The following is a 15,714-nucleotide window of genomic DNA, read 5'->3' as shown; positions in this document are numbered from 1 at the left end:
AGTAATACCTACAGAGTGACCTATTTGAAAGCGGGCCACCCTCATAACATTTTTATTTATGGAGCAATTTTGACGAAATTTTTTTGAAATGTGGAGGGGGAAAAGGTGTATTTTGGGGCCAAGCGGCGTCGTTTTTTTTTTAAACCAAGGCCTACTAAATCATATTCAGAGGCTGAAAAATCCAGAATCCATATTAGCGATTTTTTAGAAAAAATCTGCGTACGCCACTGGATTCGGTGTCCCCTGAAATGAATCTGTACTAAATTTTATGAAAAAATATTCAACATGAACGATTCTAAATAAATAATAAATTGCTGTCAAGTTATGTATTATGCATTAAGAAGTGTTTTACATATTTAGTAACCCATGAAATAACAAATCAATCACAACAAATATTTAACAACATTTAATAGATATCCCTATATCAAAATATAATGAAACAAACAGAAAAATAAACGAGAAATTAACATAAAATATACAAAAATAAAATTAACACACATGAATTAACTTCTGGATTTTTCAACTTAATCTCGATTTAATTGAATGAATATTTTTATAAATGTTGCCTCGTCACTAGAAAAATTTAATAAATAATGTCGATCCCACAGTTATTCATAATTGTGGCAATCTTTGTTTTATTTAAATATGCTCTAATAATACAGCTCCATAGTGATGAACAATATTCTTAATAGCAGGCTTCGCAATTACTTAAGTCGCAGATGACTGAATAAAAGACGAATATTTTAAATTTATTAGCTCAATAGTGAAATTTACGTATTGTTCCTTAAGTGCACTGTCAAAAAGTATGACTCTGTAATTTAACGTTACAACATAAGATTGAAATAGTAAAACTTTGTAGTGACAGAGACAGATCCGAAAGGGAAGTATCTCGAATTTTTAATGATAGACATCCAGAACTTCAAAATATCTACCATTGGACGAGTAAGCAATATTTTTAATGAATACGGAGCTGTATCTAAACGCATTTAAAAAATATTAATGTACAACAGCCAAGAATAAGCAATGAACAAATTCAAATTATTTCACCGAAAATTCGAAAAAAAGTTTAAGAATTGCTAGTTTGGACCTACAGTTACCAAGAGAAACAATAAGGAGAAAACTTAAAAAATACAATAATATGAAGACTTTTAAAGCGACACTTTAGAAGAAGAACTAATGGAATATTGCTTATAGTGCCAAGGAGAATACCTCAATTACAGAAATTTTCTAAAAAAAATTTTGTTTACTGACGAGGCAACATTTACAACTAATGGGACAGTAAATTCACATAACACGAGGCATCAGGCACAAGAAAATCCGAATGGGTAATAAACTGTAGGCGACAGTATTCACAGAAGGTAAACGTATGGTGTGGTATATTAAATACCAGAATAATTGGCTCCTTCTTTTCTGAAGGCAATAGCCAAAGTTTTTTACATTTTTTTTTTAAATGAATTCTCGGATGCTATTGATTAACTTCCACTTGCAGAAGTGGCTAGTCTACTCTTTCAATTAGATGGCTGTCCTATCCACAACACTAGTACTGTGAGAGCGTGGCTGGAGAAAAATTTTCCTAATCGGTGAATAGGGCGAAATAGTAGATTAATGGAATTTCCTCCCAGGGCTCCCAACTTAACTCCCCTAGATTTTTTTCTATGGGGGTTCATTAAAGAAAAAGTTTACTACACTTGTCCAACGAATGCAGATGAACTGTGCGAAATAAGAAGACAGGCATGCGTTGAAATTACAACACATCAATTGTTTAATGTTATGGCACACATTCAAAGCCGATACAATAAATGCATTCTATTAAATGGAGATTTAGTTGAAAAATCTAGAATTTAAAGTTAATTTACGTGTGTTAATTTTATTTTATTTTACTGCGTTTTTTTATAAATTTTATGTTAATTTCTCGTTTGTTTTTCTGTTTGTTTCATTGTATTTTGATATAATGATGTCTATTAAATGTGTTATTAAATATTTGTTGTGATTGATTTGTTATCGCATGGGCTACTAGATAAAAAGCTTCTTAATGCATAATAAACAATTTGACAGCAATTTAGCCATAGAATCGTTAATGTTGAATATTTTTTCATGAAATTTGGTACAGATCCATTTCAGGGGACGCCGAATCCAGTGGTGAACGCAGATTTTTTCTAAAAAAGTCGCTAATATGGATTTTGGATTTTTCAGCCTCTGAATGTGATCTAGTAGGCCTTAGTTTAAAAAAGAAATGGACGCCGCTTGACCCCAAAATACACCTTCCCCCCCTCTGCATTTCAAAAAAAATTTCATCAAAATCGCTTCAAAAATAAAAATGTTATGAGGGTGGCCCGCTTTCAAATGGGTTACTCTGTATATGAAAGTTAAGAGTAAAAGTGCTAGAATATTATTTTTCCCTGGTTTCTAAGATCTAAACAAACAACGTAAACATATGTCCAACCCTTTAAGTAGTTTAAAAAATAAATTTGGAAATAATTTTTTTCGACTTAATTAAAAATGACGTGCCTACTTATGATAGGTACATACATGGTTGTGTTCAGAATGACATTGCAAACCAAAATAATGTAGAATATATGGGATTTTCCATTTAAAAATCTAAAATTAATGTCATTACCGGTTAAACCAAAAGAAAAAAGTTAAATAAATGCTAAATTCATTTTGGCGTCCTGTACGTTTCCTGAGACGCATGCCCCAAATGCGTTTTATTTTTATTTAAAGACAAAAAATGTATAGGGGTCAGGCACTTCTTACAGACACGCTATATTTCAAGCAGAAAAAAACTGCGTAAAGAAAATTCAGGGACTTATACTACTCAACAATATTAACGGTGTAACCGCAATGTTATCTTTTTATTCGTTTTTTGGCTATAACTTAAGATATTTTTTTCTAGATGAAATAATTATATAATTGCTCTGCTTCAAAAGTTGGAAAGGACACAAAACATACTGGCCGAAGAAATTATCATAACTTTTTTTACTTTTAAATTTATTGAAATTGAGATAGTATGGTTGACCAAAGAATTTTAACAAAATAATGAATGAATCGACATTTAAATTTATTGGACGCATTAGTAAATCTTATTTCATTAAAGATGTAAGTAAATTAAACATACTTTGAAAAGACCGGTAGCTGTTACAATTTTACTTTGACAATAATTTGAAAAAAACGCATCAGTATTAAAAAAGTTAAAGCAAAGTATTAAAAAATCATTACTTTGAGGTTATATAGCCTCGTTAATATTAACTTTTCGGAAAAATGTTACATGCACTTGTCACATTATTTTTCGAGTAGTATCACCACCTGAAACTTCTGCGTGAAGTTTTCGGACATAAGTAAGTACTGTATAAACTATTTTCCAAATTACAACCGTTTTCAATTTAAGTAGTTTTTTATCTTCCAAGCCGTTTCCTATATTTTACTCAAATATAAACATAATATGTGACCGGTATGACCTTATAAACCACGTATTCTAGTCTTTAAGCCTCAATCGAGGCCTCAAGTTACCGAATAATTTCTAATATTTTTAAATTTTAACACTGTATGTTGAAATCGTTTTCTTAGATGGCTGGGTACGCTAACATTCCTGAAGTCCATCCTGAACATAGTGATTCGAGTAGTGATCACTTCTTTGAAGAAGCAGAAGAGGCACTGCAATAAAAATCACTGAATCGTTAAAAAATTTGCTCATAGTCAGTGGATTTGAAAATGGGTCTATTATAGCAACACTTAAAAAAGACAACATTCTAGAAATAGAAACATTTGCTAGAACCGATTTGCATGAAATTATTGATGAACACGAATATTCCAGATATAGAATTTATTGTAATAGGCCAACATTATTTAAAATAATTACAGGCCATAAAAATATTATTAATATTCTTCGAGATTATGCTTTAAAGAAACTGAGAAAGAAAGAAACCAACCAAATCTCAACAAAACACTTGAATGACGTATCCGAAAGCAAGTATAATAAGAAAAAGCGTACTTCGCCCAATAGGGGAAGTACTAAGGGAGAGTGCTGTGAGGGTTTATCTGAAACAATTTACAAAAATTGAAAATAGAATTCATGAAGTGTTAAAAGAATGATCCAAAAATAAAATAGGTATCGAAAATTGGAAGTCATAAAAATTATTTTGATGAAATTTCAATATCTTTATGTAACGATGGATAAACTGCAAAGTAATGTTAGAAAGTCATTTGGCAAAATGTCGAAATCTCGATGGTTATCATGAAAGTTTTATTTTTACTTTTTTTGTGATAGTAAATTTATTTTTCAACCAATTCATTTGAAATTCGACACAAAGTTTTAAAGGGAACACACTGTATATATGTACAATATGTATTTTTTTATAGTTATGGTGTGCACTATATTGTATATTCGAGTATGCCTAAGTACTTGGAGTGTGATTTATAAACGTAGCTAAATAATTCATTTTGTATTGTTTATTTAAAATGCAGTTGTAAATCATTTGAGCAGATTTATTTATTTTAATCATTAAAAAATGTAACTTAATCAGAAAACCTTTGTTATCCTTGTAAAAATTACATACCGGGTAGGAAAGTACCGATGGTCTATCTGAAGTTACGTGAGAGCGATAAAGTAAGCCATAGAAATCCATGCGATAGAGAAGGATGGCTATAATGAAGGCGTCTCATAGTCACCGCCCGTTTCGCCCTTCCACAAATAAGATCCACTTCTTATTTGTGGAAAGGCGAAATGGGCAGTGACTATTAGAGTCCTTCACTATACCCATCCTTGTCTATCACATGGATTTCTATGGCTTACTTTATCGCTCTCACGTAACTTCAGATAGACCATCGGTACTTTCCTACCCGGTACACTACAATCACCAGCAAGCAAACAACAAAGTATAGTAGTAGTAGTAGGTATATTTCATAAATCACAGAAAATGCTCGGTATTTTCGACATTTTGGGAATTTACTGGGAATTGCTTACAGGGTTTTACTAGGAATTAGTAGGGAATTGCGGGCAGTTATTAGGAATTAGAGTGGCATTAAGGGCATTTATTGGGAATTACTAGGGCATTGAGGGAATTTATTGGGAATTAGCAGGGCATTGCGGGAATTTAACGAGAATTAATGGGGCATTACTAACAAAATGGGCATTGGTGTACAAAATTTCGGTCAGCGGTTTACCCCTCGAATATGGGTGGCAAGATAATGTAGACATTTAAAAAATATTTTTTTGTATCCAAACCGCTCATTTAATCAAAATTTTATAAGAGGCCCAAAAACTTCCAAATGGTACGTAGGTATCACCTATCAAATAAAAAATAGTTGTCATTATTTCCCGAAAGAGGAAAAAATTATGAACGGATATTATCACCATACATCAATTTTGAAGGAGTTGTGAATTTTAAAAAACACTCTGTATAACATCAAAATTTGTAGATTGAAAGCAAAAGTCCACACCGCAGTAATAATCAAAATCAATTAAGTAATACGTATTCGAGTTATTTACAAAATTCAAATAATTTTCACAAACTTTGAAGCCATCTAGCGGCCAAATGAAGCGATTTTGGATATAGGTGAATTACCCTAAATCTGCCTATTTTGAGTCCACGAATCTGTGGTCTTCCGTTGTGCACGTTATTCTGGGACACCCTGTATATATACAGGTAAGCCCAAGGTTAAACCAAATTTATTTGAATCCAGAAGATAGGGTACATAATGGCAAAATGGTGGAGTGGGAAGACCTTTGGTTTGCTTATATTTCCACCTCATTGTACATCATAATGTGCTCTCTTTTTGATTCAAGTAGAATTTATTATTTATTATTCAGTCAATTATTCAAAAATTTAAAAGTATTTGGACATAAAATCAGTAATTTACCTGTCCTTTAATAAAAATTTTTGATTTACATACTTAGGACAATCCTATTTCAATTTTCAAATTCCTATTGTCTTAAAATTTCAGCTGCATTTTTTTCCTTCAAGAAAAGAGAAATGTTTACAATATTTTTTCAAACGATAACACAATTAAAGTAAGTGTTTATTATATGGAAATTTTTGCAAATGTGCCATTTGGAAACATATGCAACCGATGTTATCAAATTTTACAAATGTGCCCTCATATCTAAATCTAACTTATCAAAAGTACTTTTTTTTCTTAATAGTATAACAGAGATCAACATCTTTCAAAATTTTGGTACATGGGAATTTTGGATTTTAGATTAAAACAAATATTTGTCACACATACGATATGAATGAGAATATAAGAGAATAAAAGCAAAAAACAATTATGAAAAAATATTAGAATTAGGAAGTACTTAATTGATGGAGAATAGGTGCCTATCTATTTGACCATTATTTTATTTTTTTATAAATATTTAATTTAATGGTAAAGTAAAGTAAAGTTTTTCCTTTTGGTCGTTCTTTAAAAGGGAATCAGTATTACAATTTTCTGAATGACCTGGGGACTGACCACTCATCTCGCCCCTAATAAGTTTGTAAATTACAAAACACCGAGCAAAACACTTATTTTTCTTTCGTTAGGCAGAATAGATACTTAAAGAAATCCATTTCTCAATTCAAGAAAAAGCCTGACAATTTAAGTTGTCCAAAAATAATTGCTAATGCTAATGTTCCCAGATAAAAAGTTATAGAGGAGGAGAGACAGATATTTTAAAAACCAAAGTAGATTTTAATGAAACAACACATTACATTATACTTAGATAATAACTGCTTAAAAGTTCACAGCAAATAAGCAGGTATTTAAAATTTCAATTAAGTAGGTTAAGTACCTTAAGTATATTTTTTTTTATCACATTTCCGTTATTACTACTGGGTGAGTGGGTAGGTAGGTAGGTAGGTAGGTCTTAGTATGGGTAGTGATGTTTTATGAATTTGTAACTTATCAAACAGAACTAATAAAGTCACAAGTTATAGTTATTCATAAAGGTTTTACTTACCACGCGCTTCTATGTGCAGCATTTTGCTGTTGCATCCCCCGTAATTGTACACGAACCTCCCCTAAAAACACATCGTCACTCATTCCAGGCGTATCATGCCATATCGATACATGTAGTTCACAAATTTCAGAGTCACTCTCACACATATTATCTCTCCCTTCACTATTATAAAACGTAAAAACTTCATCGAACTGAGGACTTGTGGTTTTTTTCCGCACTTTAGTTCGCTTCGAGATACGTTTTCCATTTGTATAGGTTACTAACACCAATGCATAGGGATCACAAGCACCATTTTTTAAAGTTAAATCTAAACACTTCACTACTTGAACTAACAGTCTTCTACTTGAATTGTATCCTCCAGAGGATTTATTTTTGTTAAACATTTGTTCAAATTCAGGTTCGAATCGTATTTCAATATTTGCCTTCCCTTGGACCTCAGAATCTGCATCGACAGCCTTAATAGGAAACCAATGATCCTTGTTATTATAAGATGCCAAATGTTCTCGCCTAATTGCAACCTTCCCTAACACTTTATCTTGCCTTAGATGCCTGTCACGATCAAAGACATATATAGACACAAATCTAAAATTTCTCGGTACTTCAAATTGAAATTCTTCACCAAAAAATGGGCTAAAAGAATAATTTTACTAGATTTGCAATAATAAAAATAATTAACTTATATACCTTAATGTTTGATACACTGTAGACGTCCGAAAAATTTCTTCTTGGTCTAAGGATAGAGTACAGTAAACATCTCTTTGTGTTGAAGATCCATGTATTCTAGCTTGTAAATTCTTGGCTTCTCCTAAAATATAGAATTTTAGTACTGAAAATTATGATAATAAGGTAAAATAAACTATTATATTAACAATTTGTCACCACCTGCAGTGACTAAACCTCAAAATGTCAACAATATAAAAATTATCCCACTTTAATTTTTACCAAAAAATACTATATTCGCAACATGCAGAATAAAAATGTCAACACAGATACAATACTTTTATTGAACATACTATGTCTTACCTATTTTTATTTTTAATCGTTCTTCTAGTCGCACTTTAAAGTTCTCGTCCGCCATGTTTCCTGTCTACTCCATGATCTAAAAAATGAATGGAACGGCTCATGAGTGTACACGATTCTCGGCCGAACGTTTCTTACGAACCGCTCATGATTCAAAGGCAGCGTTTATGATGGAACAAACGACCACAATTTCCTTTGATAAAGAAATAAAAATCAGCATAAGGTGTAAATCTCGCGAGCTGGTATTGGGTTTTGTGTGTATACCTAGCTGATTGATAAATGCACGTGTCTTTTATTACTCTATGAGAGTTTATGAATGAATTGCAAAGATGTTTGTACTTAATGCATTATACGACACCGCACGTGGTCGCTATGTTTTAATCATTACAAAGTAGCGCACTACGCATAATCCAACTAGTATGAATGAACAGAAAAACTACGTTCCCATAACTCATCATCATTAATTATTTCAAATTTGATATTATCGCTATAGTAAATAGCTCGTAGCGTTTTTCGAGAAAAAACGATTGCCTTATTATTGGGTTACCTACACAGATTGGTATTATTTTTACCCACACGTTAAGAAACAACACTTTAATTTGTATAATCGGTAATCCCAAACTAAATTACATATTACATGAAGTGGGCACTGCAGGTAACAAGAGAGGAAATTAAGTTACTTGACGTTTGGGGTGAACATTATCAAATCTAATTAGGTATAAAGTTAATGGTATATTAGATGGTAGGTATTTGATTTTCTGAGATTATCTTTCAATTAGGCCAGATAACAAATCACTAAGTAAGGCGTATTTTTATACACAGAACGTATTATTGTTGCTAATTGTTTTGAATTAGGTAAGTAGGTTGGTATGACAGTTATCGGTATATCGCAGTCCCACTGTTTTGTTTTATCAAGAATTTGTTAACAGAACATACAATTTCATGTAATTTTGATAGTTTTGGATAAATTTAGGTATTTTCAATTATCGTATAAAGTAGTATAAAAGAGATTTTTATATTATCCTCCGAAATTGTAACTATTTTCTTAAAATTTCTATAGTTTATTATGTTTGTACATAGGTACCTACCAAAGATGCTTTACAATTTAGGATTTTTAGTTTTTTCCGTAAATAAATCAACATGAGAGGCCAAGGCATAATGAAGTAGATAGGCTATCTCGCTACTTGTAATTTTATTATTAGTTTTACCAATAGGTAGGTACTTATATCACGCGTACTGTGTTCTGTTTTATTAATTTGCTACATACAAGAATGATATAATAACTAAGTAGGTTAGATATATGTATGAACTCAAAAGTTTGTCGGTGTTATTAAAAACAGCTTTCTTCAGCAAATTGATACAACAATGGTTTTTTAATTCTCACGTCATACTTTGCTATTTGTAAAATTTTCGTAACCAATGCGTATATAATAATATCGTGAGAACTATTCTACTTAACAACAATGCCGACTTCGAATAATAATGATTCAAGATCAATCTCAGAAACAGTAAAATTTCTAAGTATTTCTTTTGTTAACAAAGACCTAATGTTGAGAATAAAATGATAATGGTTAATAAGAGATGATAACGTCAAGCTGTAATCATTTATTAACCTAGATGTGCTGAGCTAATGTTACTACTTTGCGTTATTCTTGCAATAGTCATGTGTAATTGCTGTACCTATATCTATCTAGGTATCTATCTAAAATTATTACAACTTTATTGTTTTGTATTGTACTGTATTAAAACCAAACTCCCTGTATAAGTTTATTTTTTTAAAAGAAGTTCACCAAAGATTATTTTTAGTTCATAATAATTATACATGTTATATAGGTACCTACATGTTTTAATACTCTTTTAAATGTATTTTATTTGAAATTCTAAATCTATCAATAATTTGTAAAATTCTATTTTTAGTTTATGGGAATATTTATGTGATATAACGAAGGCTAAATGTCCTCCTTATTTACCGGCAAATATATTTATCTCTAATCTACAAGGATACAACTTAAATTCCCATCATATCGTTTCCGGTTTAGATAAATGAACTGTATAGGTACTTTCATTTAATACGGAAGTTTTACAAAATGCCAGTCACTTTCTTTAATTTTGTTAGCACCATGTAAATCAAATACCTATCCTTTCATTTATAAATAAATAAATATACTTAGGTACTATGCGATCCTGTAAAATAGCAACAAACAAATGAATGCCGCATTTGATAAAATTTACTATACTTACTTATTATTAGGTAGGTACACCTACTGTTAATATAAGCTGCTCCTTTTTTCAATTGTCGATATTCCACAATTAAAAAATTATGTTTTATCAGGTTGAATGTGCGCAACGTGACCAAAATTTACGCTTATTTTTTAAATTTTGTTAGATAAGTACGATAGAGATTCACACAAGATATTTGTCCGTAGGGCCGAAGTATGTACTTTAAATTACAAAAAAATCGACTGAAACTATTTCTTTTGATACACAATTTTAATTTCTTATTTATAAACGTAGCGCATAGTAGGTACAGCAAAATTTAAAAAAAATCTCTCACCTTTTTTTATCTATTGCATGACAATGACAATTGTATTTTAAAAAGCTATTTCTACAGCAATGATTTTATGCCAAAATTGTTATTAATTCTTGTTATTAACCCTGTAAAATAGACTATAGGTACATATTCAAAATATTCTGTAAATATGTTAAAGCTTGTCAATTTTTTTTTAAGTTGTTTTTTAAATAAATTTAAAATATTATATAGGCACTGAAATTATGAATGAAACTAAAAGAGGCTCCCCAAAGTGATTGTCTGAAGAATATAGCAACAGGTCATGGATTAATAAATGAATGAATTATTTCGATTGACTAAAAGCAATTCCTGGATATTTAACTAACCACATATTTACTTGAAATAGTATTCATAATTAGTTAGACTATCAGTTTAAATAAAAAAGAATTTGCATCATTCATTAAATTACATCGTCTTGAAAATATCTTCACGTACTAAAATTAAGTGGAAATTCAGTTGCACGTTAAAAGTACTATTGATGTAATCTTAACGGAAACGGATATGATTGTATTATTTTAATAAATGAATATGATCGTTTACGTAGACATTATGTTCATATACATATAAGCATAGAGGCGGGGAACATTCATTACGATATCTTAAATGGTTTTAAGTATAAACACAGGATGGAGTGCCTGATAAGACTGATATAGACATTATCAGGTTAAGAAAATAATCGTAAGTAATTAAAAACATAAATACTCTAATGATACCACAATTAATGGATAAATGGTAGTGTGCATATTTATAGAATATAATATTCACACATTGATAATAATTGACCTTTTTTGAAACACCGCACCTTGGTAAAATGTTGGCAGTAGTTTTTTTTATCCATCATTACTATTTAACAATTAGTGGCATACACAGGATTTTTCCATGTACTGATTAAGACTTTAAAACTCTCATAATATTTAAAATAGTATTATTAAATTTACTTTTGTAAAAAAATAAGGCAAACCGCTAATTTATACATAAGTTAAAGATATTAGTTTGTCCCTGATTGAAGAGGTTTGGTAGGGTGAAGAAGGTTTAAATAATGAGTTGGCTAATATTTTATATGATTTAAGTTTAAAACATTGGTATTTATTTAGTGAAAATGTGAAATTAAAAAAATACTATTTACTTAAAAATTCATTCATCTGACATAGGTATCCTATTAATTATGAAAAAAATTGTTTGTTATGATAACGAATAACGATAACAATTAACGAATGGCGAGTGACGAGTGACAAGAGACGTTTGACGATTACCTAATGAATGACGAATAACGAATAACGATTAATGAATAACGAATAACGAATGACGAATTATGAATGACGAATGACGATTAACGAATAACGAACAATTAACGAACAACAAATAATGGATAACAAACAGCGAATAACGGATAACAAATAATAAATAAAAATTCAAACCAGAAACTCTGCATAATTGAATAATTAATTATTTTATTAATATTTTTAAATATACAGGCTGTTACAAATTCGCTTCTCAGTACAGGGATCTCGGAAACAGTAAGAGATACGAAGTAGCTTAAATGGGGGCAAAGTTGCGTAATCAGGGGACCAACATTATGCCTCTAAAAAATCAAGGCTAACATGATTAGTTTTCGAAATATTTTAAAAAAATCGAAATTTTGGAAATCCGTTTTTGTTTCATTTCAGCCTTGTTTGAGGTGATATTGAAAAAAGAAGAACACTTTCTCATGGCCACTTTTTGCCCTCTATCAAATGACATAATTAATTTTTATATGTAACGTTTCGTCTCTCCAGGACCATCATCAACTTCATTTTTTTAAATACGACCCTAGAAATTTTATTACATTTTTTGCAAGCCTTCATGATCCCCAATACTGTACTGCTTCGGCCCGAATCAAATTCAGACGTTTTGTCTCGAAAATTCTTCTTCACTATTACCATCACTAGGTCATGCATAACTCAATCAGTTGTTGCGTCAAAATTAAAACATTATTACAATTTTAATTTTATTATGTCAAATTAATTCTTGAAAATGCATATGAACAACTAAAACGCCAACTGAATATTATTCTTTAAAAAAATTCTGTAAATGTTCAACAACATTTTCGTTCAACAAAACGTCTAAATCTGATTCGGGCTGAAGCAGTACAGTATTGGGGATCATGAAGGCTTGCAAAAAATGTAATAAAATTTCCAGGGTCGTATTTAAAAAAATTAAGTTGATGATGGTCCTGGAGAGACGAAACATTATATATAAAAATTGAATATGCCATTCAATAGAGGGCAAAAAGTGGCCATGAGAAACTGTTCATCTTTTTTCAATATCACCTCAAACAAAGCTGAAATGAAACAAAAACGGATTTCCAAAATTTTGTTTTTTTTTCAAATATTTCGAAAACTCATGTTAGCCTTGATTTTTTAGAGGCATAATGTTGGTCTCCTGATTACGCAACTTCGCCTCCATTTAAGCTACTTCGTACCTCTTACCGTTTCCGAGATCCCTGCAATGAGAAGCGAATTTGTAACAGCCTGTATACAGGTTCGGAAAGTCCCCATGGTACATCGGCCGTTACGTGGGAGCGGAGCAATAAAGTAAGTCATAGAAATCCGTGCGATAGACAAGGATGGCTATAGTGAAGACGTTTCATAATCTGAATAGTCACTCCCACTTCTAACCCGAAACGAGCGGTGACTATTCAGATTATGAAACGTCTTCACTATAGCCATCCTTGTCTATCGCACGGATTTCTTTACTTTACTTTGTCGCTCTCATGTAAAGGCAGATGGACCATGTGGATTTTCCAGTCCCGTATATAGACATTTGTACAGAGTGGTCACGTGGAAACTGCCTCTCCATATTTGCTCGTTATTGATCGAGATACGAAAAAAGTTAAAAACAAAAGTTGTAAGTATTTTTAAACATCCTTTGACACATACAGGGCATTTCATTTCGAATGAATTAAACTTTAACCACAAATAGAACTCAATAAATAATTCAGAATTGCCTTACAAAGTAAAAGGGTCCAAGTCTCACCGTTTTCACTGTACAGGGTCGTATTGGTCGGTTGTTAAAATCATATTATTTACGAAATCTTTGGTATGCTTATAACAAAATTAATTCAAATTTGGTGTAGTGTTAACATGCATAATTTACTGTAAAATTTACAAATTTTTGTAAGTAGTGGCGTCGGAATGGATAGTAAAATGGGATTTTTTACCCCAACTTCTACGCTAATAACTTAATAATCATTTGGCATTCATTTTTAAATTCCGTGGACAATTCTACATAAAAAAAGGTATACTTGTTGATAAATCGGTATAATAATGTATCATTTTACTGAAAATCTCAGGTATTGAATGGGAGACCATTTTTCTGATAAGAAAATTAGTTTCTTAAGGATAGTAAATAAATTTTAAATTAATACTATTTTATAATGTCACGCATTAACTTCAAATTCAAAATAATACTAATATAAATAATATGTCTTTATATCGGCGAAACGACTGGTAAATTCTAAATATAATCTCTTGTGTATTATTTATTGCATTCGTAATGTGGTGAATTCCACCTTTGAGCTCATTTTTTTGTTTCGCTATACAGTACGGTAGACAGCATATTCAATGGCATATCCTCTAAAATTTCATTTGTGCCATTCTGAAGCAATTATACGTACCTTGTTCATTCAACGGTCCGTTTGTTTCAAACACATATAATTTCTTTAAAAATTACACCCACATATTAATTTTAAATCTGCGCTCTGAGCGCCCATTACAGTATCCGCACACAACGATTACCATGAAAAAACAACTAGGTAAGCAATAATACACTTATTTGTCATTAGGAAAATGTCATTTTGTTTTTCAGAAACTCTGAATACGTGGATTCCGCGTAGCTCGCTCCTACATCTGAAAAGTGTTTATAGCGGTGGTCATGGTTACCGTCGCGCAGCAGTGAAAGACGGAGTAGGAGTAGCGCATACTTACTAGTGATGGGCATAATCGACTAATTTTTATAATCGAGTTATCGGTAATCGAGTACTTCTAATAATCGAGTGATCACTCGAGATACGAGATATTGGTCGTTTTCATCCCAGCGGCGCACAAATATGTTTGTATTAGTCATATATTACTTATAAGCGTAGCTAAAAAAAAAAATAGCTCACGCACCTCAAAACCTAACCACTTTTTCGTTTTATTCTAAAAAAAAGGTTACGCAATCAGTGACTATTTGCAGTATGCACTAACATTTTGGGGTGCAACCGTAGGCTAATAATCACTCGAGTTGTGGGAGTAAACATCTCGAGATATCTCGAGTGATCTCAATAATCGAGTACCACTCGATTTTTCACTCGAAATCTCCCATCACTAATACTTACTATGCAGTTTAGAGTTTGGGATTTGTTGAGTCAGGTTGGGTCCGACTGTAACCAAATAGTAGGCTTTTCTTATTAAACATAATTCTTTGTTCTGATGTGGTGTAAAATTTGTTATTTACTTGTGTGTTTTTTAAAAGATTGTAAAAGTTTAATAAAACAGAAGATTAGACTTTCACAATAAACAGTAATGTTGAACACATTTTCCCTATATTTCAATAGTAGGTCACATACTTAGTAGTAGTATGTGTAGTAGTATGTGTAGTAGGTACTTAAAATAAGTAAACTACCCAATTATATTTATTTTTTTTTTCAATAATTTCCCACTAAACACGAAACGTAAATGAAACGTTGCAAATGAGCTGTTTTACTGCACATTTGAAACAATAACTAGAAACGTTGCTGTTTCATTACAGAAATGTAGCACTTGAAAACTTACTTAGTGAAACATAGCCGAAACATTCCAATTGAAGAGAGTTTGAAACATTACTCGAAACATTCCCTTTCGATCTCGGAAACGTAACAACGACAAACAAACAACCCTTTGCTTTTGTTTATCTTATGGAACTTCCATTCGGCATTACTTAAATTTTGCTCTCAAGCCCCATCATTATAGCAAGCGTTAGTTCATTTGCCTTTGTTATATGTACAACCAGACATAAACAGAAAAAAAATTGTGGTAGCATATTTATAACACAAGTCTAGAAAAAATGTATGTTCGTGACTTGCGCAGACCGCGCGTAACAGCCCGAATTTATTTATTTCTCGTGTGCCGTTTTCAATTCGTATTATGTTAGGTGTTAGGTTAGGTTTGCGGTTTGCCTTTACCCGTTTGCC

The 15,714-nt window shown here is 31.3% G+C and overlaps 1 protein-coding gene across 1 annotated transcript in view; it reads right to left on the bottom strand.

Moving 5' to 3' along the window:
* Positions 1–14,238, bottom strand: part of LOC108913666 (GTPase-activating protein) — a 45,639-nt gene extending 31,401 nt beyond the window's left edge. Inside the window, exons 1-4 of the mRNA XM_018719252.2 lie at positions 14,179–14,238; positions 7,958–8,033; positions 7,619–7,739; positions 6,935–7,564 (exon numbers count right to left, since the gene is read on the bottom strand). Coding sequence (XP_018574768.1) covers positions 6,935–7,564; positions 7,619–7,739; positions 7,958–8,012 — 806 coding nt within the window. The 5' untranslated portion in view covers positions 8,013–8,033; positions 14,179–14,238. The remainder of the gene's footprint in view (positions 1–6,934; positions 7,565–7,618; positions 7,740–7,957; positions 8,034–14,178) is intronic.
* Between the last annotated feature and the right edge of the window lie 1,476 nt (positions 14,239–15,714).

The sequence above is a fragment of the Anoplophora glabripennis genome, unplaced genomic scaffold, assembly GCF_000390285.2.
Source record: "Anoplophora glabripennis isolate ALB-LARVAE unplaced genomic scaffold, Agla_2.0 scaffold1017, whole genome shotgun sequence".
Classification (NCBI taxonomy): Eukaryota; Metazoa; Arthropoda; class Insecta; order Coleoptera; family Cerambycidae; genus Anoplophora; species Anoplophora glabripennis.
Note: the sequence above shows the minus strand (reverse complement) of the source record. Positions and strands in the feature narration are given on the sequence as shown.